Source organism: Natator depressus, chromosome 1 (assembly GCF_965152275.1).
Source record: "Natator depressus isolate rNatDep1 chromosome 1, rNatDep2.hap1, whole genome shotgun sequence".
NCBI lineage: Eukaryota > Metazoa > Chordata > Testudines > Cheloniidae > Natator > Natator depressus.
In genome coordinates, this window is record NC_134234.1 from 113,381,273 (window position 1) to 113,407,962 (window position 26,690).

At 40.4% G+C, this 26,690-nt stretch overlaps 1 protein-coding gene across 8 annotated transcripts in view; it reads right to left on the reverse strand.

Annotated features, from left to right (window-relative positions):
• NCK2 (NCK adaptor protein 2) overlaps positions 1–26,690 on the reverse strand; it is a 150,759-nt gene that overhangs the window by 16,165 nt on the left and 107,904 nt on the right. For all 8 annotated transcript variants that reach the window (XM_074964554.1, XM_074964561.1, XM_074964547.1 and 5 more), the window contains one exon: positions 5,808–6,529. In XM_074964554.1, coding sequence (XP_074820655.1) covers positions 5,808–6,529 — 722 coding nt within the window. The remainder of the gene's footprint in view (positions 1–5,807; positions 6,530–26,690) is intronic.

Genomic DNA, 26,690 nt, shown 5'->3' on the forward strand with positions numbered 1-26,690 from the left:
GGAGACAGGCCAGTCCTTGCCTACAGACAGCCCCCCAACCTGAAGCAAATACTCACCAGCAACCACATACCACACAACAGAACCACTAACTCAGGAACCTGTCCTTGCAACAAAGCCCGTTGCCAACTGTGCCCACATATCTATTCAGGGGACACCATCACAGGGCCTAATAACATCAGCCACACTATCAGAGACTCGTTCATCTGCACATCCACCAATGTGATATATGCCATCATGTGCCAGCAATGCCCCTCTGCCATGTACATTGGTCAAACTGGACAGTCTCTACGTAAAAGAATAAATGGACACAAATCAGACGTCAAGAATTATAACATTCATAAACCAGTTGGAGAACACTTCAATCTCTCTGGTCATGCGATTACAGACATGAAAGTTGCTATATTACAACAAAAAAAAAACTTTAAATCCAGACTCCAGCGAGAAACTGTTGAATTGGAATTCATTTGCAAATTGGATACAATTAACTTAGGCTTGAATAGAGACTGGGAGTGGCTAAGTCATTATGCAAGGTAACCTATTTCCCCTTGTTTTTTCCTACCCCCCCCCCCCCAGACGTTCTTGTTAAACTCTGGATTTGTGCTGGAAATGGCCCACCTTGATTATCATACACATTGTAAGGAGAGTGATCACTTTAGATAAGCTATTACCAGCAGGAGAGTGGGGTGGGAGGAAGTATTTTTTCATGCTTTGTGTGTATAAAAAGATCTTCTACACTTTCCACAGTATGCATGAGATGAAGTGAGCTGTAGCTCACGAAAGCTTATGCTCAAATAAATTGGTTAGTCTCTAAGGTGCCACAAGTACTCCTTTTCTTTTTGCGAATACAGACTAACACAGCTGTTACTCTGAAACCTATAGTAAGAGGATGGTCCTCATTGATAGGACCCCTTCAGGGAGGAAACCTTGGTCCACAGCTTGAAGAGGCTCTTCCAACAAGTGGAATCATACAACTTGATGTAATGGGAATTTTTGGTACTACAAAAAAGTACTACAAAGTATATCCACTGAAAACCACCCAAGAATTTTAAAATTATTTTAAAAATATTTTTACACTGCTCTATCATAAGCCTTTGGAAGCTTGAAACAAATGATACTTTACCCATTTCCCTCTCAACACCACCACCCTGGTTTACTTTATGGTTTCTAGAATTTATTAAAAGAACAGCTGTTGTGAAGAATGTATTAAAACTTATATAAAAGAATGATACAGGCAATAAGATTAAAAATTAAGGAAGATCAAATTTGGAATGAAATAACTAAGGGCTTGTCTACATTGGCAAGTTTCTGCACAGTAAAGCAGCTTTTTGCACTCAAACTTCAGACTTGTATACACTGCCAAGCCACCTTGTGCGCAGAAACTCCACAGTTGCAGCGCTGCAAAAAAACCACCTCAATGAGCGTCATAAGGCTACTTGCGCAGAGGCTCCAGTGCTCTATTGCCAGTGTGAACACTTGATTGCTTTCTGCACTGTAATTGGCCTCCAGAAGTGTCCCATAATGCCTCAAATGCCCACTCTGCTCATTGTTTTGAACTCGGCTGCCCTGGAGACATGCGCTTCTCCCCTTTCAAAGCACTGTTTCTGACAGCCATTGTGTGCTGTGCTGAACTGCTCTGGGACACAAAGCAAACCATTAATGTGGAATGCTAGTGCTGTTGAACACAGGGTGCGAGTGTGTGTGAGTGTGAGTGAGTGAGAGAGAGAGATTGCTGTGCAGAGAGCCGAGGGAGGGAGGTGGGCGCTGATGTCAGGGTTTCCCCCTCCCCCTGCCTCAGGACTGGTTGTTTCCTGCTGCTGTCTGAACTTACAAGACAGCATGCTGACACACACACTCTGTCCCCCAAAACATATTGTCTCTCTTCCCTGCTCCATACACACACACACACACACACTCCCTGTCACACACTTCCCCCTCCCCACTTCAGTTGAAAAGCAGCTGGCAATGTAGTAGGATGCCCATGGAACAATGGGATTGGGAAACCTGCATCCCCATGAGGCATTGCAACCCCTTCCCAAAGCACCCTGTGGCCAGTTGCACAGTGGGATAGCTACCACAATGCACTGCTGTCTTTGCCGTTGCAAGAGCTACTAACGTGGATGCGCTCCAGCGTCACAAGGAGCACAGTGTGGATATGCAACAGCTGTTTAATTCCAGCGTTTTAATAAAAGTGGTATAACTTCTGGTGCAGAAACTTGCCAGTGTAGACATACCCTAAATCTAATGTGTAACAAAAAAATAATTCTGAAATGATACTAAACCAAAGGCAGACACACACATCCCAACTACAAAAGTATAGTTCTCTGTTTAGAGAAATGTAATATCTGTAACACCAGACTGAAGCATTTTGATTAGAGAGAGACCAGCATTGAAGAGAGAATGGAAACCTTAATTCAGAAGAAGCCTGAACCTAAACTTTCTGTGTAGTGCTGTAGCAATCATGTTTTGCTGATGAGCTTAGTAAATTCCATGGGATTGTCCAATGAGACTTGTATGGGGTCACTGACTTACAGCTGACTTACTTGACTATACCTTGACTGAGTCTTTGTATGCCCCACAAGCGACAATCCTACTGCAGAGTGTGAGAACCACCATTTGGCAACCATATTGGACAACAATTGATCAAATTTGAGGTCATTAAATAAAAAGGCTAATGTATTTTCTATATTTCAGATAGAAGTCAGAGTGTCTTTTTAGACCTAGACAACAAAAAAGAGCTGTAACACAGTGGTCATTATGGCGCAGCACGTAGCCATACGTTAGTAAACGTTGCAAAAGTGTTTCTGTTTAGCAATATTTTCAAACTGCTGTAAAATCCATTTGCACAGTCAGATCAGCCTGAAAACTGGTATGCTGGTTCAGGGCCTAGGATAGAATTTGTGGTGCATAGTTGGGGCTAGACATTCCAGATATACAGCCCCCAACGCAATTTACATCTTTTTAAAAAAATTACTTTTCTATAATACTTTGTTGTGTAGAGATAATTTTTACCTTATAGGCAGAATCCACATAAAATAGAGAAAGACCTACAAAATATCCGTCACGCTAGAGTATTGACCACTGCAGACTGGGAGCCAGAATACCATGAGCCTCAAGTTCTCTTCTTTCAATGACTGCTGTTAATATTTCTGTGCACTTCATAGCTCTTATTAACTAAGGCTGCAAATCCCCACGACAGCAAAAGACAAACTATTATTCCCCACATTTTGCAAATAAGATAACAGAGAGGCTGCACAAAGTCATGTCTAGAAAATCTGCGACAAGAAACAGAAACTAACAGTCCAAGAGACGTAGAGTTAAGTTGTGAAGCAGCACATTTTGATGGGTTTCCCCCAGAGAAGGAACCAAAACCCGGTAGTCTACCAGGAAAAACCCTTAGGTTGCGAGGCCTGAAACCTACACAGACAATCATTTTGCAAGACATCATCTGTATGTCATCAATACTCTTGTGTATGAAATGAGAATTACAGGGAGTGGAAATACTTGTCAGCCTCCACTTCTTCTAACCGTAGTAAGAATAAAGCAGCAAATGTGTTTCAGAAAATAAAATAATATTTTGCGAGTTTAAATTAAAAAAACAAAAGAAAAATGTTGAAGCAACTTTTAAAAACTATTTTCTTGCCTTTAAATTATTCCCTTGACACCAACAATCTTACTGGCAGAAACAAGGTATGCCAGCAAACCTCAACTTAAAGTACACCACTGAGTTAAAAAAACCAAACTCCAGTAAACTCAGGAGTAGATTTATACTTACTATAAGGCAGAGATCGGCAACCTTTGGCACGTGGCCTGCCAGGGTAAGCCCCCCGGCGGGCCAGGCCGGTTTGTTTACCTGTGGTGTCCGCAGGTTTGGCTGACTGCAGCTCTCACTGGCCGCGGTTTGCTGCTCCAGGCCAATGGGGGCTGCAGGAAACTGCAGCCAGCACACCCCTTGGCCAGCGCCGCTTCCAGCAGCCCCCATTGGCCTGGAGTGGTGAACCGCAGCCAGTTGGAGCGGCGATTGGCCAAACCTGCGGACGCGGCAGGTAAACAAACTGGCCCGACCCGCCAGGGGGTTTACCCAGGCGGGTCGCGGGCCAAAGGTTGCCAATCCTTGCTATAGGGTATTTCTGCTAATTCTGGAAACGCTCCCTCAAAAAAGAACTGGGTAACAAGAGCTGTGTTCAGAAGTGCCTGTGATTGCAACCTGGCCAATCTGCCGCAACATTATTTATTTTGAAGACGTTTGACTCCATTTTAAGAGCTGGATTTAAATTGACCTTTACCTGGCCAGCACTAATTATAGCACGTGAAATACAAAATGTACTTCAACAGAAGCATGAAGAACTAAAATATTATCAATTTCTAAAAAGTAATTTTAGATTAAATAGTAACTAATGAAAAGCCACAATTTGTCAACTAGTATTTACCCTAACGTACTATTGTTTTGTGAAGTCATTTTACAGAACCTAAACAACACAGAAACAGTTGATATTAGATTAACAGATCATATGAAAAATAATCTTAGTCAGACGTTCTAAGTAGAAATGATTAACACAAATGATCTAATGCTCCAATAGCTGGGCCTATTTAAGCTATATATTCTCAGACAAAAAAATATCTTAAGGTCTGGCCTCTACACAGTTTTATATATATTGCTTTAAATTTATTACTTTGAAACCAGTATAGTTAAATCAGTATAACTCATAGTGTGGATGCAATTATACTGGCATACAGGTGCTTTAATGCAGGTGCCCTAAATTTATGGGAATATAAATACTTTTAAAGTGGTATACTGCATCCACCTTATGGAATTGTACTTACGCTGGTTTCAGATGGATACAGTTGCGGTATACTTAAATTGTATGTAGATAAACCCCAAGACTGAGTTAGGCTGATGCCATGCAATAACCATATGATAATGATTAAGGCTTTTTAGTATTAGAGGTCCCAGATTAGATAACACTTATTTTTAAAAGACAAACTAAGGGATTTTAACTACAATTTTCTTGTCATGATGTCACTATAAGACAGAGTTCAGGTTGTTTGAGTGATTCCATACCTTAGTATATTTGGAACACATTTAAATGTAAACTTTTCTGAATTTCCTGCATTTGTAATGCTTAGTTTGATGTAATTACAACATCCCTCTGATGTCACTGTGGCTCAACTTAAGAGTTACTTGACGCTGTCTGCAACTTATAATAATAATAAAAATTAGATAAAATCTTTAATTACAACTTAATTTACTTTATTACCACCTAATTTCTTCAAATAAAACCTATGCACAAGAGTTCAAGAAATTTTAACTATATGGAAAATTTGAAGATGTTATTTCATTATTAAGTTCACTCAAGACAAAGAAAAGATTGCTACAGATGCTAAATTTCTTAAAGGACCCATTTTAAATTAATTTTTGTACTCAGAATAAGTGTGGTAAATTTGGGGAGGATATGCTGTATTTTTCATACCTAACAAGAGAATCCCTGCTTTAAGTTCAAAACGGAATTCAATCTTTACTAGGGAATTATGACTAGTGACTCCACAATTAGTACACAAACTAGTTCACAATTGTTGTGTTTCATTCCAAAGATGGTTGCACCTCAGTAGTGAATGAAGTGACTCCAGTGTATAGCAAAAATATCAGTTTGTAAAGTTTGTAAATTGCTTACTTCTTCTGGGATAGACACTCACTGTACTAATGTAAGGTAATTATTCACTATCATCATTGCTACTTCAAACACCATACGGTAGTTTTGTTTATTTATATGAAGCAAATAATAAAAATTCAAGTGTTGAATGTCACTTACCGAAGATTCACTATCTCTAACAAGGAAGTCCCCTTCCACTCCCCTCTCATTTAGGGCACATTCTGCTTGATGCCGGGTAACATTCCCATAATACCACTCTCTTCCAGCAAACCGTCCTGTAGAAGATGGCCCTGTATAGCTTATCGGAGGTGGATGGGACGTGTTAATGGTAGGACCATCACTTAAGATTACTACATAGTTTTTAGGAACAAGACCAATTTGCCCTCGGGAATTTTTACATTTCCACCATTCTGGGTCATTTTCTGGTTTTTCAATGACTTCCATTGTTTCCCCCTTTTCAAAATTGAGCTCTTCCTCTGTGACGGAGCTGAATGGATACAGTGTCTGAACAACGTGAAGTAGTTTTGAGCTCTGGCCATTACTCATGGATGCACCTTTCCTTAAACTTAGAAAACTTGGGGAATCTGCAGTTGCTTCCTCAACTTCCTCCACCACATAGTTCGAAGGAAACCAGCCAATCTGTCCATTGTAGCTACCTCTCCACCAGCCGTCACTGCACTTTTCCATAACAATGACTCGGGATCCTTTAACAAGGGACAGCTCATCCTCCCTCTCTGCCACATAGGCAAATTTAACGTAGGCTGGGATGTTAAGGTCATAAATCCGATCTGCACTGCTACCGTTGGATGGATATTCTGCATCTGTACTAGGAGTAGGTGAGGCATCTCGTGCACTTGTCTTCCTTTTTGTTTTACCCAAACCTGTTAAATAAAAAGAGAAATTTCTAGTAGGCATGCAGGATATAAATAGAAAAAATAATTAAAAAAACCATTTAATCTCTATAATGTATAGCTATAAAATTAGCCAAGTGCTTTCCTTGTCGTTAACAAAAATGTTACACATACAGGTCATAACTATGACATTGGACACAGACTGTCGGGAAATATCAATGTCTTAATATTTTAAGAAACTGCTGTTTGTCTATTGGTTCAGCTTCTAAATATAAGCTTTAATTTGTCCTTTAATGTACCTCTCTACAAAGTCAGTTAATGGTAACTGAGAAACACACAGTGATGAAAGACACATCATTTACATAAGCAATTAGTCCTCCAAGGATGTTATGTCTTCTAAAATCCAGTCAGTCTATCATATCTTTTAATTACAACTATAATCACTTAAATTGGTCTGGAAAAAAGTAAAAATAAAAAAAAAAGTTAGCACAGTGAAAAAGGTCCTTCTGAACAAACTACATTCTGCCCCACTTCATTCTTCAGTCTCCAACCAACTTCATCTGAAACTGACAAGTTTCCTGTTGAATTGTGCACCTAGAATGTTCCAGGTATGAGGCTATATAGGTGGAGTGACTTCAAGTAACCCTCAGGTTCTATAATTTTCAAGAAATGTACATTTTGAATTACCTTCAATGATATTAGGAAATGGAAAATATATTTAAAAAAGGAATGAAGTTGTGTGTGTATGTTTAACTGGAGATTTTTGGCATTGGTGTGGTTTCTCAGAATGTCAATCAGAAAATTCCAGAGTTCTGCAGACATTATCATTTTCAAACATCTGTACCAAAGACTGCCTAAGTATATAAACAGACTGGTACAGAATAGTAGTAACTTGCTCTTCTGAATTTCAAATGATTTAATTAAATTCTGATGTTATTTATTAAGATGGAACCTCAATACAGCACAAGCCAGCCAGCATTCAGAAATCAAACACAATGGACAGAAAACAAAGGTGATGCAAAATCTAACAATTTTGTACTTTTCTCTATGCTCCAGGATCCTATAATGAGCATTATTCAACTAGCAGGGAGCAATTTATCTAAGATGACATGAACATAAACTGTCTATGAAACATGCAGTGAAAATCAAGTGTGGCAGTATTTAAAAAAAGAAATGGTCTCATCAGAAGTAGCCATATATGTAATGTAACTGTGATTACAATACCAGTTTTGCTTGACCACATCATTTGCTAAATTGCTCTGTTTGTAATTAAGCAAAGTGCTTGTCTAGTGCAAATAAACCCACCCGATATATTCTTACAGGTTATTCTTTTGAGCAACATACATAAATGTCTGCTAGACTGAGTATATTTAGGCAGTTTCAAAAAGAGAAAGAAATTAACTGGTTAAGCTGATCTAACTAAGATCAAGAACTATAACTTTTGACTGAAGAACATTCCAAGAATTGCAAAAGGCTTCTCTGACCTGTTCCAAATGGTTACCCATTCCCTGTTAGAGCCTGCTCATCCAGCTTTCACATCCTGCTAACCATATCACTTCAGCTGGAAATGAGTGGCTGTGCTCCTTGGCAAGATGACAGCAGAGAGACCAGTTTATTGCTCTGTGGGATACAACATGATAACACCACTTCTACTCTTTGAGCAAACTCCAGTAGGAAGTTGGCTAAGGTCCAATCTCTGATGAAAAATTCCAATCTCAGCTATTTAGCAGTGACTGTCAACCAAAAGAATACAAGAACTAAGTAAAGTTAATTAGGGAGGTTATGTACAAACAAAACATTTGTTACTATATAAAAAAGCTGAACAAAATGCAAGTCTGAAATTAATGACCTCATTACTTCTTCACGCACAAATGTAATGACTGAGATGTAATTTAACACACCTCCCCACCCCCACCCCAAAATCCATACTAGTAGCTGAGATTTCAAAATATTTATCCCTATTAGTTCCAGGAAACCTTAAGGTCTGGTACTAAAGTATAGGAAAACTTATCTAAAATTTTCCTTTCTTGAGCAATAAGATCCAGGAAAGTGGGAATTCTGCTCTATGCACAGACTTGGAGGCAGACCATATCTGTCAATCAGAAGCATTGTGGCTCCACTTCTGAGAAACCGCTAGTCGAGACACTTCCATAAGCCTAGGAAAAACTAAGCACTCTAAGGAAAATTAAGCACTTAGACAAAGCAGTAACTTGACCTTTGAAAGTCGGAACTGACAGGCATAACCCAAATCCATTTTGAAGAAATCTGAGCATCTGTGGTACCCATGAAGATGATTTGGTGGAGGGTGTCATTTGTCCTGGAACCGATGGTTAAAGCTCAACCAGGCCCTCAAATATGCTGAGTTTGTAGATTTATTTTTGGAAGCTAAAGTTGTGGATATCAGCCCTCTGAACAACTTCTTTGGCTTAAGAGGCTCTGTTCAAGAACTAGGCAGCTAGACTCACACAGTTTGGATTTTGATGCATAATTGGCCTTGTAATATCATAACCCTTTAGATGGAAAACTGATGGGGGGGACTTTGTACCCTTTCAAGGAGATGAGAGAATCAAGGTCTCCTTGGCCAGAAAGATATACCAGAATTACCAGTGCTGCTTCTCGTCTGATCATCTTCAGCATTCTGCTGAGGAGAGAAAAAGGAAAGGAAGGCATATAAGAGTCCCCTTTGGCTATCTTCACAACAAAGCATCTGTTGCCCTGGCTCTGTGATCTCAACTGGAAAAAGAAAAAACACAAACTTCATGATTCAGGTGGAAGGCAAACAGTTCTGTTGCTGTGAGACTAAATTTCTTTACCAGGAGATGTACACCTCTAGGTGCAGTTCCCATTCTGGATGATCTGACTTTTTGCATGATGAGCCAGTCAGCCGCAATATTCAATTTTGCTTTGGCTGGGAAGGGAGCAAAATGACTGCACATTTTCCTTTTCCCAAGGCATCAGGAGGTGAGCTTCTCTTTGAAGGACTGTAGACTTTGTTTCCTTTGTCTGTTTACATATGAATGGCTGAGGTACTGTCTGTCATGATCAGCACTTGAGTTAAGTCCAGATATGGGAGCAAAGCCTTGAGACCACATTGGATTATCCTGAGCTCTCGCCACTTTATGCTGTGCTTACTCTCATTTGAGCCAGATTCCTTGGATGGTCCTTGACCGCCTGTGAATGACCCAAGAATCCTCTTACGATGGATAAGGAATAGTTTAGGGAGGGATAAGACAAAGCTCTGTGGTGGCCTCATGTGAGCACTGGCCCACTAAGAATATCCACATGGGAGACCAATGATCCCAGAAGAGACAGAAGCATATGAATGGGTACTCCCCTTAACAGATTGACTATTTAGATAAGATTTCTCTGCTTCTGCGTTTTCTGCAACAAGCAACTTTGTAGAGGATAGTAACCGTTCCCATTCACAGACTGGGGATAACTGAGACTTTCACAAAATTGTGGCTTTGGAACGTCCTGTTTCGGTAGGATAGTCTCTGACTGACTCTGGATGAGGCTTGGATAAGGTCACCCGGGACGGGGCAGACAGAGACCACTTCCTTTCTGACAGGTGATATTAACTCTACCAGCACTTTTATAAACAAAAGTGCTGCTGCTAAATCAAAGAGCAAGAACCTATATGGGTAATATTATGCTTCAAGAGCAAAGTTTAAGAAGCATCTGTGAGATTGCTGAATTGAGATATGGACACCTGCATTGTTCCCAGGTATAGATGTCATACAGTCCCCTTGGTCGATGGCAGATCGTATGGATTTTAAGGTCTCCATATTGAATTTTGATTTTTTTAAAATGATTTGTTGAGACACTTGATGTTGAGAAGTGCTCTAACTGTCTGACTTTTTTTTTAAAAACTAGGAATAATATGGAATAGGGCCTTTTTTCCTCTGAAGAGCAGGGACAGGTTCAATTGTCCCCATTCGCAGGAAATCTAGGATAGCTGTCTGCATGCCCTGACTCCTTCTCAGGGAAAAGCTCTGAGGCTGAGAGATTTATTTAATAGGCTGAGAGAGATCATACCTGCTATATTGTCCACACATATTAGCACTGCTTCTGAAAGCATGCAGGGGCACTTAGGGTGTGTTATACAGATAAAACTACACTATCGTTTCAGAAGACAAGACAAGACGTCACGTTCATTATAATAACACAATTTGATTTAAGACCAATAACTAATATCTAATACCTATGTACACACACACACACACACACACACACACACACACATCAAATATTCTGCAGCTGCTAGATAGTTACCAGTCCTGAATGTAGCTTGAGTTCATGGCTTGGGTTCGTAGCTTGTGGCGGCTAACTGGCCAGGAAAGCCGGGCACAAGGAAGGACTGGGTCTCTGTTGGGCATGCACCGATGCCCTTCAACGTTGGCAGCAGAATGTTACCCTCCAAAGTCTTCCATCTCACCCATCCTTCTTGTAGGCTTTAGTTTGAATTCAGAGTCTATAGATATTGCTGTGTCACGCTGCCTCTGGGTCCGGTGTGATTGATCACCCGTCAATCGCAGACATGACTTTCAGCCTAGGACCTGGGTGTGATGTTTCTTCAATTGTACTTTTGTTCTTTTCTTTTTAGGGTGGACTCTTTTTTGCTTTGTCAGGGCTGTTCTCTGCATCTTCTGCCACTGGTGTTTACACTTTATTTCATCAGGACAGGCTGAGGCTGGAGGTTGATTCCATCATCCATACATACCTCATTCACACATCTAAACTAAACTAATAAGATTACAGCAGGGTTTTGCAAAAATGAAGGTTGCAGCAAGCTTTTACAAAATGGAGTGAGCATTTTGAAATAGAGACAAGTTTGGGACAAGTTAAAATGGAGTTTGAGTTACAATATGGACAAGTGTAAGGAATGGCAAACAGTGAACAGAAGTTCCAATATAGACAAGTATAATGAATGACAAACAGTGAGCAGAAGTTACAATGTTGAAACAGTGCAAGTTTCAGTGATTTAAGCAGCAATTGGATTACAAGTGAAACTCAATTAGCCAGTTATTGGGGTACCTGGTTTTATGAATGAATGTAGTTTCATTTATAAAACTTTACTTATGAAGTTATATTAAAGTGAACAATTAAAAACAATTTCATTGATCAGTTCTACAGGTATCATATGACAATTCTCTTTGGTTTATTTACCTATCCTTGTTAGCCTGCTGTCCGAAGGAGAGGGCTGAGATTATGCCTACCTGGATTTAGCTGCCTGCGAAGGACCTATATAGTAAGGATGCCACTCTTTCAGATAAAATTTTTTTCCCCACTTAGAAATAATGAGCCCTTGACCGCAGGGGAAAAAGGCACACCTATCTTTGGCAACGACACTGGGATAAATTTTGACTGTGCACACCAAGAAACCTTCTAGCCGTAGAAATTGGAGGTCAGGGGACGTGGGGGGTAGAAGAAAGAAATGGTGAGCCAAAGGCCCCTCACTGTCTGCTGCTTCTTCCACATCTACACTGCTGTCCCTCTTATCACTTCATAGCCACGTGCTGGAGAAAGAGATGGAGGTGATAGTGAAAACTGACATCCTGCAATAGAAGCTGAGAGCAATAACCAGGACATTAGAGCCTGGTGACCCACAGCAATCACTGGGAATGAAAACCCAATAGTTAAGACATAGCAACCTGCAGGACAAGAGCCCCGTTGTTGTCCCAGTCTTTAAGCAAGGCAGGAAATCTCCATCCCACTATTACATGCTCACAGGGTATATGACGAGGGATATCTAGCTAAAGTTTATGTACGGTATCTACAGACCTCAAACTATAGTTTACAATACTCAATACACTTTTCCTGAAAGTCTATTCTCTGTGCATGTATGTGGTAGGGAGCTATGTATTTATTTTATTATTTGAGTCTTTAGCTCTGATTTGGAGTGTTGGGCTTCCTCTCCTAGCAGGGAGAATTCCCCATGTGGGGGTTGTGTATATGTGTGCCTAGAGGGAACAGCAGTTCTATGGCCTGGTCTTTTCTGCATCGATTTGCCATGCTGCACTCTGAGGCCTGATCTACACTGCAGCAGGGCGGGGGAGAGGATAGGGAGCTGCTCTGCAGACACCAGGAGGGAGCTGCTGCTTGCTGGTCTTGGACCTGGGGCTGCTGCTGTTGTCTGTACTAAGCCTAGTGCATTTTGCCACTGCTTCCAGGGAAAGAGGCTGCTGGAAATCCTGCCTGTCTGAGCACTTGAGAAAGGCCTGGATCTTCACAGAACAGGCACAGATCCCAGCGTAGGCATTTAAACAGCGGGGGAGATGGAGGAAAGACAACATCTGGTTTCCCTCTCAGCATTCTCTGCCTTGCTGCCCTCCAAGTGGGTGGGGGCATTGAGAATCCCAACCATTTAGGAGAAAGGAAATAATCTCTGCCTATAAAGGCAGATTCTGACAGCCTGGAGATTTTAAGCCTCTCCCCCCCCCTTACTTTTTCTTCTTTAAATTTGCTTTGCATCAGGAGGAGCTAGTCTGTCTGCCTGCAGCTGGAGAGGCAGATGGAATCTGGCAGTTTTTCAGAGATGGAGCCACACTTTCCCTGCTTCTGAATGAGAGGTTTGGTCTGCCTCCAAAGGCTGCATAGAGTAAGCAGAGTGCCCAATGTCATGAGCCTGTGGACCTCATTATGAATAAGGGCATGTCTACACTACAAAATTAAATCAACCTAAGTTATGTTGACATACAGCCACCGCAGAAATTGAATCAGTTTTACATGTCCACTTTAAGCTCCCTTCGTTGGTGGTGCGCATCCTCAACAGGAACTCTTGCACCAATTTAATTGCCATTGTGGGATGGTTTCTAGAAGGCAGCAACAGTCAATGTAAGGAAAGCAGTGTCTACACTGACACTGCGTCAACCTAACTACATCTACTTAAGTGCTATGCCTCTCACAGAGGTGGAGTTATTAAGTCAGTGTAGTAGACGAGTTACTTCGGTGGGAGCTACATTTTAGTGTAGATGTTTACAGAGTTAGGCCGATGTAAGCTGACTTACTTTGACCTAACTCTGTAGTGTAGACCAGGCCTAAGAATTCACTAATGCCACACTGCTGTAGTGGAATCAACACAAAAAGACAACATGGACACGGAGATTACTGGAAGATCAACTACAATTAACCATCCAGAGTTAAGACTATGAATTTTAGATGCAATTCATAAATAGGAGAAGTAACATGGTTTCTTAGAATCTCTGCACTATGGTAACAGAATATGAAAAGCAAATATATCCTCTTTAAGCACTAAACTGCAAGAGCCGATTAAATATCAAAAGTTCACAGAAGTCCATGGCTGTAATGACACCTAGAAGAAAGTGATCAGACATGGATAAAATAATGCATGAAACAAAAAGATCTAGCAGCTAGAGAGCCAGGAGACAATTGTTTCAAAACCAGAGTGAAGAGCTAATTAGAAAGGGTCGAGCTGAACTGAGAGGAACAGTTCTGTAAACAGAACTGTGGATAGGTATATCTGTTGTGATAATGTGCATTAAAAAGAAGCTTGGATTCTGAAGTGTAAAAAAAAATCCCCAAATCACTTTAAAGGCTTATTAGATATTTTAAGAGATGATCTGAAAGCTTTTTTGCTTGGAAAACAAATTCAGGCTGGAAATCTCATAAGCTGTTTTTTTCCCCCACAAGATTTCCAGAACTTTCTGGTTTAGGCTGGGCTAGAAATTCAACAAAAAACAACCTCTTGCATTGTAGTTCAGTACTTCTTTTTCTGGCTCATGCCACAAACCACAACAAGGTAGAAAAACTAAAAGAAAACAACAAACAAGTGAAGTCTTTCAAAGCTCAAAGACTGTTTTGCTTTTTGTTTGAACTTATCTGTGAGCAAGCCAGTCAGTCACTGATTGGTACTTAGATACAGTACCACAGTAGAGAAGTTAGATATCACTGCAAGGAGATTTTTTTTTTTTTTAACTTGGAAGTTACCAGTAGAAGAACTGAACTAATTGTTCAGTAGCCTACTGGCATCAAGCGGAGTGGGAGGGATTAATAACATCTCTAGCTTTCATTTGTTTATTATGTGCAACTTTATTGAACAAATGATTCTGTAACTGAGAAAGGGAATTTAGCAGAATGGCCATAATAATGTAAAAACAAAGTTAAGACAGTACCAGAATTTATGTGTATGTACCTATGATAACAAAGATGTAATTACAGCTCCCTAAAAAAAAATGTATGTATACTCTGTCTGGCCAAAACGTCCCTGCTCCTTCTAGAAGACTGCATTAATAATTTGTGTCAGGATATCCCTATGCCTGAAGCTCCACTGATGTATTTCCTGGAAAGGAAAGCATTTAATCACTTCATGAGCTTATTAGATTAAAATACACTGTTTAGCAACAATTGTGCTGATACATTTTTGGCATTTTTCTTTCCCTGGTTTCATTAATAGAGGCATTTGTATGAAAAAAGCAACTTTGTTTTGGAGATCCCCATACTTTTGTTTCTTTCACCTCACTTTAAGTCATAATCATTGTAATACAACAATTAGTTGCTGTGAAGGCAAATGTAAAAATCACAAAGGATTAGGTTTCAAGTGAAGAAAAAGCAGTGGGAGCAGATGAATTCCAAAATGGCAAAGATTCTGTTTTATGTAAATATGTCTAATAACAAAAGTTGTATATAGATAATTCAACAAGCTCATTTTCCTCTATTTAAATTTTCCCCTTAAAGCAGGGGCGGGCAAACTTTTTGGCCTGAGGGCTGCATCGGGTTTCTGAAATTGTATGGAGGGCCGGGTAGGGGACATCCAACCCCCCTGTTCCCTGATGGCCCTCCGGAGACCCCTGCCCCATCCATCCCCTGCTCTCTGTCCCCTGACCGCCCCTGGACGCCCTACCCCTAACTGCCCCCCACACCCGATCCAACTCCCCTCTCCTTCCTGACTGCCCCCCCCCAGACCCCTGCCCTATTCAACCACCCCTTCTCCTTGACTGCCCCCCCCCCAGGACCCCTGCCCTATCCAACCACCACTTCTCCTTGACTGCCCCCCGCTGCCCCATCCAACCCCCCCTCCTTCCTGATGGCCCCCCCAGACCCCTGCCACATCCAACCACCCCTTCTCCCTGTCCCCTGACTGTCCCCCGCCACCCCATCCAACCCCCCCTCTCCTTCTTGACTGCCCCCCGGGACCCCTTCCCCCATTCAACCACCCTGTTCCTTGCCCTCTGACCGCCCCGACCCACACCCCTGGCCCTGACCCCCCCCCCGAACTCCCCTGCCCTCTATCCAACCACCCCCCCACCTCCTTACCGCGGTACCTGGAGCACTGGTGGCTGGCGGCACGGCTGCGCCAGGACAGACAGCCGTGCACAGAGCACCGGGTCAGGCCAGGCTCTGCAGCTGCGCTGCCCCAGGAGCTCGCTGCTCCGCCGCCCTGATCATTGCGCCAGGAGCTCAGGGGCCGTAGTTTGCCCACCTCTGCCTTAAAGGGTTGACAGCTCTAATTTACAGGCACAAATAGGGTTGAGACAAAACATAGGTGGCTGGCCCCATTTGAGGAGAAGCTTCAACAGAAGGGCCAGGAGCAGATTCTTGTCTGCTCCAAGACCCTCACAGCACCAAACCAGGCTCTGGAGTTTCTCAGAACCATGGCTCCCGCAGCACTGAGATACTCTCTTGCACCTGAGGGGACAGCTACTCCAAAGAAAACTTCAACAGAATTGAGGGCATCAAGCCCAAAAAGGAATCATCAGTGTCTGGCACTGACAACACTGCTGAATCCTCAGAGCCCCTTTATTAACACCTTTAATGGGAATCTGTTGGTAATCCAGGGAAATGGAGGATCAATCCTACAATCCAACGGGCACTTCAGAACAGAGGACAAAACCAAATGGCCTGGATCCAAGGAGGCCCTTTCTTTGTCAAAAATTGTATGTTCTGAGGAGGCAAACCACAATAAGCCCCAGCCAGTGATTTTTTCCTTCCAGCACCTTGTTACTTCTTTAGAGCCACGGAAAGTCAGAGCAGAATTTTCCAAAGCTCAAAGGGGTCTGGATCTTGGAGTCTGCAGTATCTTATGAAGTGACCTTTATAGGCCACCTTCTTTTGAGATGGACCCCTAGTCTGCCTGCAGAGACTCAGCAGGCTTTGGCACCAAGTTGGGTTTCATAGCCACACCACTCTGTGCTCAGAAACCCTTTTTTAACGAAGGCCTCTAAGACTGCACTCTTAATGAACCCCAAAGGAGAATATTTTGGACTCTTGTTTGGTGGCCCTTTTTCTCTTTCAGAAAAGGAGTTTGAGAACATGACCATCTGAGCCAGGCTTTCTGACATGGCAAGAAATGCATATCTTAAACCTTTGGTTTTTTTGTTATATCTGCCTTAATGGTTAGATTGATAAAGTTGTTCGGTTTATACAAAAAAAACTTGAAGTTACTACTAAATGAACCTACAAGAACTATACAGAAATTAGAATCAACAGCTTTCCTCACTACTGCACAACACAAGGGAGACAGAGGTACCCTGGCAGACAGAGAGGATCTGCAGGACCATTAGGATGGGCTATTTATATGCTTGAGTTCAGAGTGGGGGTAGCATGTCCTTGACCCCAAGGAAGGTAGGGCTTGAGGAACATCACATTGATCAAATGTAACTTCACAAGAGATTCTATGATTAGGCCTGCGGTATCTGCAGTTGGCCTCTGTGGAGGCAATATCAGGAAGGAGAACCTGTCATTTTCATCACATATCTGGCAGTTCTCTTCTAGCAGCAGACAAACACATCCTTTTCTCTAGATTTATGTTCCATTTTCTAATTACAGTTTATACTATGTAATATTTTTGCTCGACAAAAGAACATTTACAAAGCAAGCCTATATTTACTAAGTCTTCTCAGGCTTCTGAATATTTGTGTTCTTGGTTGTTACTGATGATGAGTTATCACATTTTTGCACTTTGACTATTTCTACTCATTCAGTTAAACAGAAGAGTAGAAAACACCGAAGTGACTACACAATGTATCTCCCTTGTCCTAATCAATACCCCAAATTTGTTTAACCTCTAGTCTTATGTTCTATTTCAAGTTGAGCTAATTAACATGCATCATAGAAACCAGAGATTGAAGAGACTTTAGTCATCTTGTCTAAAACCCGAAAAATACAAAATTGTTCCCTAAATTATATAGTTTCAAACATTAAATAAAGCTTCTTTTTCCTCCAAAAGCATCGCCATTTTCTGTTTATTGTTGACAAAAGTATGCTTCCCACACATCCAAAGCTGTCATTAAATGCTGAATCTTCTTCTTACTCAAGACACTGAAAATACAATAAACCTTCTTTCCTGTCCCAATGGCTAAGTGATTTGTCCATGCTCTGGTCAGCTCCTGAGTAGTTCAAACTATTTTTTTCAGTGTAGATTACCTGGCATTTATCAACACTGAATTTCATCTGCATCTTACAGTTCATTCATCTCACTCTGTTAGATCCCTCTGGAGAGCCTGAGTTTTCTCAGGCCATGACTAATCTAAATATTTTTGTGCAAGCTGGAATACTTTAAATAAACCATTACTTTCGTCAAAACATACTAAAACTTTCCCCGTACCAAAAGTCCCAGTTCTACATCAAGACATCAAAAGCAAAATTTTGAATAATGTATAGCTACGACAAGAAACTTCATTGTTCACCTGCCACCTAAACTCAGACTGCAATCTGCCTGTGTAAAATATGACATGTTTAACGTGTGGAAATCACGTACAGAGTAAGTGAACGATTCTGTTTCTATAGTTCATTTGTGTATCAAATCAATACCAGGAAAAAGAATAAACCTAAACCATGACCTCTGGCTGGTGGGAAGGTTGTGGGAGAAATGTTTGGTATCCGCAGAAAACAAAAATATAGAAGGGTAGGGTAAAGGAGAGGGGGAAAAATAGCTTAGATGATATCCTGAAACGCTAGCCAAAAATACTTCCAAAATGTTAATTTCAACACAGAAAACCCTCACAAGACACTGAACTTGATTGTGTCCATTTAAAAATCACAGTTAGGTCTGAACATTTAAAAAAAAATGTATTACTGTTACAAGAAGTAGAGATTAAAACTTTTTTTTTTTTTTTGCAGTTGACAGCAATTAATTTCTCTAGTTGTCTGTGGCAGTCTTTCAAAAACAGCAGGAGGTAACATTTTTTAATAGTAAACTTTTAAAATAGGAACTCAGGAGTAGCTGTATTACCCGAAACTAACTTTTAACTCTTTGTTTAAAAATTACTAAATGTCAATTTTATGGTGTCCCTTTCTTTCCCATATCCTATAAAATCAGTTTCTCTAAAAGTAATATAAAGTGTGTAATGCATATCTGCACATTTGGTAGCAAAAGCTGTTGAGTAAATGCAACCCGTTTTTTTTTCCCCCCAAGACAAGTTTTTGACAATACTTTGCCATGATTTTTGTTTCTTCTACATGAAAAAGTTCATTTTTCATAGTAGTGCAGAGCTAGTTATTCAATTAATAACAGCATTACAGGTTTATCCATTTTCTTACAAAGGTACTATACTGTCAAGCATATGATCCTATATAGCTGTAAACCAACTAAAATTAACCTATGTCTGATAAGGATAATCAAATAGACACCCGTGGCTAAAACAAACATGTCAAACAGTAACTACTACTTTGTTTTACATCTATTCTCTATATTTACGTATACTAAAAGCTATTTCTTACTTCAAAAAATGGACTGCACTGCATTACTCAACCAATCCAGGAATTCATATTGACCGGACTTCTAAATCAGAATACAACTTTCTTTTCACAGTCATAAGTAGAGCTGCACAGAGAACGGCAATTCCGCTTCACAGAATCTTTTGAGATTTAGAAATTTGGTTTGTTCTGATTTGGAATGAAACTAAAAAATTTCTAAATTTTCTGAAAAATGGAATGACTGTTCTCTGCCTCTTTTCCTGGGAGCCAAGGACCCTGGGAGCCCAGGTTGCCAAAGAGCTGGGAGCCCAAGCTCCCTGGCAACCCACCAAGCAGACTGCCAAGGAGCCAGGTGGGTAAACTAGCAGGAAACCAGGCAGGTGTCACTCGGAAATTTGTCTGGCAGGCAGCTTTCCATCAGAAATCTATCTGGTTTCGGTGAATTTAGCTGAAATCAACATGGTCCTGCAGGACAATTAGATTTTGATGAATCAACAAATTCAGACAAAAATACATTTCAATTGAATGTTTCTATTTTAATCATAAGGATTCAATATGAGGGCCTGAACAATTGTATCTGGAGTGGCTAAAATTATTTCCTAATTTGGACCCAGCAAGGCGGCCTCCAGAGAAGAGGGTTAACTTCAGAAAGCCTATAATTCAGAAAATAGCTATTTTTCAGTATCAGGTAATCTAGACAGATATATAAAGGATCTCTGAAAAGAAAAACGGCCTTACTGAAGGCCCTGAGTAAAACCACAGTCTTCCCATTGTTTAGGCCTCAGATACGACCTCCCAACATGGCCCTGGTGTGGGGTAATAAACTACTTAACAAATATAAGAGATTGGCAGGAGATTAACATAGCCATTGGGCAGCACTTAGATGTCTTAAATTTAAATGCAGTATTTCTTGTGGCTTCTCATAGGGAAGGAGTCAAGATAAACGAATGATAGATGAACATCCTAAAGTCAAATAACTCAATTTCTAGTCAGAAACCAACATTATCCTTTGAATCAAACAGATATTTTAGCTATTTGGAGTATTTTTCATTTACCACCACCACCACACCCTTTTTGGTGCCCTTCTCTTAGGGAAACACTCCTCTCAATGACACTTTCTGCTTAAAATCTGCTTCAACTGTCAATCACAAGTAGATGTCTAAAAGTTTTTGCTGGTTATATTTTGGAGACCACATTTTCACTGAAAAAAATCACCTTATCTTCTATTAATCTAAATTGTTAGGTTGACATTAATAAAAGCAATTAGAATTGAACAGGAAGTGAACACGTGTGAAGGATAGCAGTTATTACACTCATTGAACCCTTTCACTTTGGGACGGGGCGGGGGGAAGAGAGAAAGAGAGAGTTGAACGTATTTTAGTATATCCTCAGGCTGGGAAAAACCCAGCAGTTTCCTAATGAGTTTTCAAAGGCTAAACGTCTACATATTGTGTTCAATATTTTGACAGTTTATTCTCTCACACCCCCAAAAACAGCATTCTGTTTGAAGTATGCAACAGTAAATTCCGGAAATTGCCAACTTTATATATGATACAGAAATGGAGGCTTACAGTCCTAATAAAGATCATTGTGTATATTCTTTAGGAAGCTCACTATGTCAGGTACAGACATGCCATATCAATCAGAAAGCTAGAAGACCTTGTTGAAACCTCAACGTGAAATTATTCAGACACTTCTACAATCAGACTGGTTTAAGTCATGTCACAATCCTATTAAAATATGGCAAAGAATATTGTTTAAAAGATTCCTATGGGTCAAACACCACTATAACTGAGTTCTCTAGATTAATTCCACTCAAATGAACTTATTAAAAATACTGTGCGAAACCTTGTAACTTAAGCTATGTTGTGCATCCAGATATTATAGTGAAAGATGGCATTTAAATACTTGCAGTCAATACAAAATAATAATAAACATTCCATCACATTCCACTAAAGATGTTTTAATACAACATCACCAAAATACAATAAAGGCATAATTTAAATGACAGCAATGTGGGTCAGGGAATATGCCTTCTTTTGTATTTATACAGTGTCTAGCATGCTGTGGGTATGCCAGAAACAACCAACCAATAAAAATACCTTTAATATCAATGCTTTCAATCTTAAGAAAATTATAAATTAAATGCATATTAAAATGTGGGGATAAGGTGTTAACTGTTTGAAAGACACAATCAAAATAAACTGTTCTCCAAAATAACAAAACAGTACCACAGGACTTTTTCCATTCACCCACTATACTCAGGAATTAAACACATAGATAACATCCCAGCTCCCCCCTGCCTCTTCCACCTCAAAAAACCCCCACCACCACAAAAAAAAAAAAAAAAAAAAAAGAACGAAGCAGAAGCAGCAGCACATAAATTAGCTGAAACCTAATCCTAGATACTGAGGTAGCACAGTGGTGCTAAATGTATATTTGTTAAATGAATTCATTGGTTTGTGTCTTTATAAAGAAATAAAAATTGAGTTAAACTGATTTTTATCACTATTTTCTTTAAAACAACTAATTTAGAATACCAGCAGACTATAGCTCTCCTTCCTGTATGAAGATCTAGTTCATTCATTAACGTGATTTATTAATGTGACACCACCACTCATAATCCACTGAATTTGGAGTTAAATGTGGAGGCACCACAGAAACTTCAGTTTATGTACCATCTCCACCACAAGTGATCTGCAACTTCCATTGGCTTCCTGTTTTCTTTCCAAAGCCAATTAAAGGCACAGTTATCTGTACGACACTCAACAAGTTAAGATCCAGTTACATCAGAGACCACTCTTCCAAAGAGACAGCCATTTCGTCACAGTGGAACACAACTAGTACAGTGCTCAGGGAAAAACTTGAGAGAACCAGTAATAAAACATTTGGTCAGGGACCCTTCATGTATGGAATAACATACCAGACTAAACCCAAGACTGACCATATAGCAAAACCCACTTGTATAATCTGACCCGGCCCATTTTCACCTTTTGCAGCTGAATACCTTTAGAAAGTGGTGATGTCAGAAGTCTAATCCTCCTTGACAAGAACCTTGTTATGATCCTTGAGTTTCTGATGGCCTTGTTAAGATACTTGGGTTTCCAAAATCTGTTGTATAAACTTATTTAAACAGCTCTTTTTATATTTAAATTCTTTGTTTACAGATCAAATTCATCATGTAAAATTTAAAAATATTTCAAGATTCTTAAATTTCCAGCATCAGTAACTTCTAACTGATTCCAAATCTCTGACTCAAACTTTAATTATTTTCATGCCAGAGAAAAGAAGACTAGAGTAAAGTTTTCAAAAATATCGAAGTCCTACTGATTTTCAATAAGTCACTCAGGCATTTGAAAATTTGTCCTAGATAATTAATTCACTTAAATTACTCACAGACAAAGTTACTCATGCATATAAGTGTTTGAAGGAGCAGGGTCTATATTTGAAACTCGAATATAGAAAGTAGCATATTTGCATTTACTTACCAATACAGAAAGAGGGATTTTGTAGTTTCCTTTGTTGAACTATGTGGTCAATTTTAATTGAAATTTAATTCATATAAAAATAGCGTTATAAATTTATTTACTAACTTTTTAATGAAGTTCAGTTTCAATTTTGTTTGAATAACCAGGCCAACCAAACTGAAATTTGATTTTAAATGTATTTTTGGTTTAATTCAATATGATGCATTACATTCCTACAATATAAAATAGAATTCTTTAATATTATTAACATATTTAGTACTCCAGGTGTTTTAAGGTCTTATTGATTAAAAATTATGTTATTGTACATTGTCTTGACAATTCATGGAATGCCCTTGTAATTCTTTTCAATTGTACTCTAAAATTTCAGTAATTATATATTAAATTTATAAATCAAACAGCCCATCACACTCAAAACCTATACTTAGTTTGTCTCATTAAATTTATGGATGTGTAACCAAAAACGGTTAATTGGCTGTTTAACTTATGAGTTTTCTCTTTTTATTTTTTGCTTATTCAATTTTTTCTCTGGACTCCCAATAAATGGAGAGAGAGACTTAACACCCATCATAGGGCCCAAATACAGATTAGACTAATTACAGATCTACAAGTCTGAGTCTAGCCAACTAATTAGATTATACATGAATTATACAATTACTCAATTCAGTATCAATATTTTTACTTGAAAGACAAGGTCCATAAATATTGACTAAACAGAGGATTTTCTTAGGACCGACACACACATTTAAAAAATAGACAAGATAGCTGTACTGTCAAGAGACCAGGTGTGAATCAAGTCTTCAGATATAAAAGATCTCATGCCATACAGCCTATATCACAACCTCGAGTCATGACGACTGAAAACTGATTTAAAACCCTAGCAATTTCACAGGAAGAGATGTCATATACCCTAGAGCAGTGGTGGGCAACCTGTGAGCCGTTGGCCACATGCAGCCCGTCAGGGTAATCCGCTGGCAGGACACCAGACAGTTTGTTTACATTCGCACAGCCACCCGCATCTTCCATTGGCTGGGAACGGCGAACCGCGGCCACTGATTCTTGATTTACCAAAAATTTCCTCTGAGTTACCAGGTCCATAGATCTGTTAACCAAGACTCAGGCTACACACCACTACATGGGCAGAACCAGACATGTCAGTTACGGACAGGGAAGGACACAACCAGCCACACTCAAGAATCCATCAATTGAAGCAGCTTCTACAGCAAAGAAAAATTCTCCTGGGGACTGATGATTCTTATAAATAGTTATAAGCCGAGTTCTTACCAGAGAAAACAACAATGAATGAATTTTAAGTGTAAAAATATCTCACCAGCATATGATATACTCCAATTAGGAAGGCTCAGATCTGTAGACCCCATAACTCAGAGAACGGAAATTTTCAGTTAGGCAATATAAAATTTCCTATTCCCTTTCATTTACGAAGTCCACAGATCCAGCAACTATTGGGATTTTCATAGAAACATTCCTTCAATCAAACCAAACTATATATGGTCCTAAACTACTACTTTGCTTCTTGAAAACTACAGCATAGCCTTCCTACCTAAAGAGGCTGATAATGTCTGAATATCCAGCTTATAATATTTTAGGAAGGTATGAATGGACAAAGTGGCCACCCTTCAGATCTTCTCATATGGAACGTAAGTCCTCTTGGACAAGGAGGCTGGTGCTGCTCTGAGTGAGTAAGCTTGATGTTTGTTGTTGGAGAGGCTCCTTAACTTGTAGGCCTGATGTAGATGCATCATCTCAGTCATCTGGAAACAGCAGATTTAGATACTTTCTCTCTCTCAGATGCCAGATGGAAGAGAATGGCTAGAGTATTGGATGTAGGGTTAGCTAGGGATGTATGTAGATCTTGAATGCTCACTAATCACTCCTCTCTAATAGAACCTGAATGCTCCATATATATCCAAAGTATGTCAGAGCTTTTCTGTTGAACGAGATACATTTAGGCAAAAGGGGAACACAATCGCTTGGACTCTGTGATGACATGGGAATATTTTTATGAGGCCTCTTTGTGTCTCAGTTTCCCCTATGTGCTTCATTGTTACCCAGTGAGTGGAAGGGGACTGTTTGCTTTCAGGTCAGGTGAAGAGACATAGGTGTGGGTATCACTTAGGAGTCTGGGCCTTAGTCCATATTAATGGAGCACCTGAGAAAACCATGGTGAATCTATTCGCCAGGATGCTGGCACCAACAACCAACAACCCAGAGGGATATGGACTTCCCTAACTCTCCTTAGGGAAGCTGAACAAAAATCCCCCAGTTCGAGATCAAACGACTGGAGAGGTATGAGGTGGGGGATAAGATTTGGCTGCTGAAAGGAACCAGGGCTCGCACCTAGATTCTGACAAAGGAGGTCAGATGGATAGACACCTTGGCTGGGCTCTCAGCTAACCAGAATGGACTATATTTTATCCTTCATTTCTCTATGCTACCCTAAAGACTTCCTATACTGTGTTCCAGTTAACAAATAAACCATACTGTTCTGACAGCGCTTTGTGAGTGTTGCAGCAAATGCTTGGTGAGGTTCATTAATCCCTGAAGAGTGTACAAGTCTCCATCAGGAGTCTCAGTTGGACTCGCTGAACAGAGCTCATGGTGTGAAGCAGGAGTGTGGAAGGCCCAGAGGTCTGTTCCTCACAGAGACTGTTACAAAGTTGGGCGTGTGGAACCACTTTATCGCTGTGCAGTAATGTTCTTCAGTAGAAAAGGCCCCAAACTTGGATACCATCTGGGAGGAACAGATGATGACCAGACAGGCCAAATTAATAACAATTAAATGAATAGTTACCTTCTTGAGGGGCTCAAAGGAATGTCAGCTCAGGGCATTAAAGAACCAAGTTAAGGTCCCATGGAAAAGCTCAATGAATCTTAGAAGGATGATTTAAGGATGTAGTTCTGAGGAAATGTGTCATATCTGCATGAACAGAAATCCTCTTCCTGCCTATGGAGGTAAGGATGCTAGAGAGTGCAGACACTTGACATTTTAAGGTTGAAATAGTGATGTTCTTGTTCAAACATCCTGGAAGAACTCCAATATCTACAATATAGAAGACACAGAAAGAGACCACATTTCCTGCACCACTGCTTGAATTTCAGCCAAGTTCTAAAACAAGAGAAATTAGTGGAAGCCTTCCTAAATGTACACAAGTGGAGATGATGCCTTCAGAATAGCACTGTGTCCTTCATGTGAGACCACCCAAAAACTAGGTAATTAGCTTGACCTTGTCTTTCTTGTAAGTTTCCTCTAGAGGCAGATCTAGAATCTAAACCAGTGGTGGGCAACCTGCAGCCCATCACGATATATTTGCATGGCCACCTGCAGCTCCCAGTGGCTGTGGTTCGCCATTCCCGGCCAATTGGAGCTGCGGGAAGTGGCATGGCCTGCAGGGACGTGCTGACCGCCGCTTCCCGCAGCCTCCACTGGCCAGGAATGGCGAACTGTGGCCACTGGCAGCTGCGGACGGTCAATGTAAATAAACTGTCTTGTGGCCCACCATCGGATTACCCTGATGGGCCGCTGGCTGCCCACCACTGATCTAAATTGATCTAGAATGAAAACTGCTTTCTTAAGAAATCACAGAATTCTCACTGAAAAGGCTTTTCCACCTACCGGTTCCTGTTTAGACTGAAAATCCTCCATCTTACCAGGTCGCTACATAAGGGCTGCTGTGTTTGCAAGAACTCTTTCTTCTGTTAAACCCTCTTAGGACAATGAGTATTGATATACTCTGGAAAAAAATGCCGGTGAAGGACTCCTGTGCTAGTACTTTGATCTAGGGGAGGGCACCTTGAAGACCCCTGGCACAAGCTAATTATTCAAAGTTTCTCCTCATTCCTGTAAATGCAGAGACCATCCAGGTACTTTACCAGTGGGGTGGAGCAAGAACACATCTTTTTTTACCTTCATGTCTTTCTCCTCCTTGCTGTACTCCATAGAGGTACTTCAATGGAGTCCCCACAGTGGAGAGGAACTGGACCCTTAGAACTCCAGCAAAAGGGAGGGAGAAGTGAAGCTCAGAGGCACAACT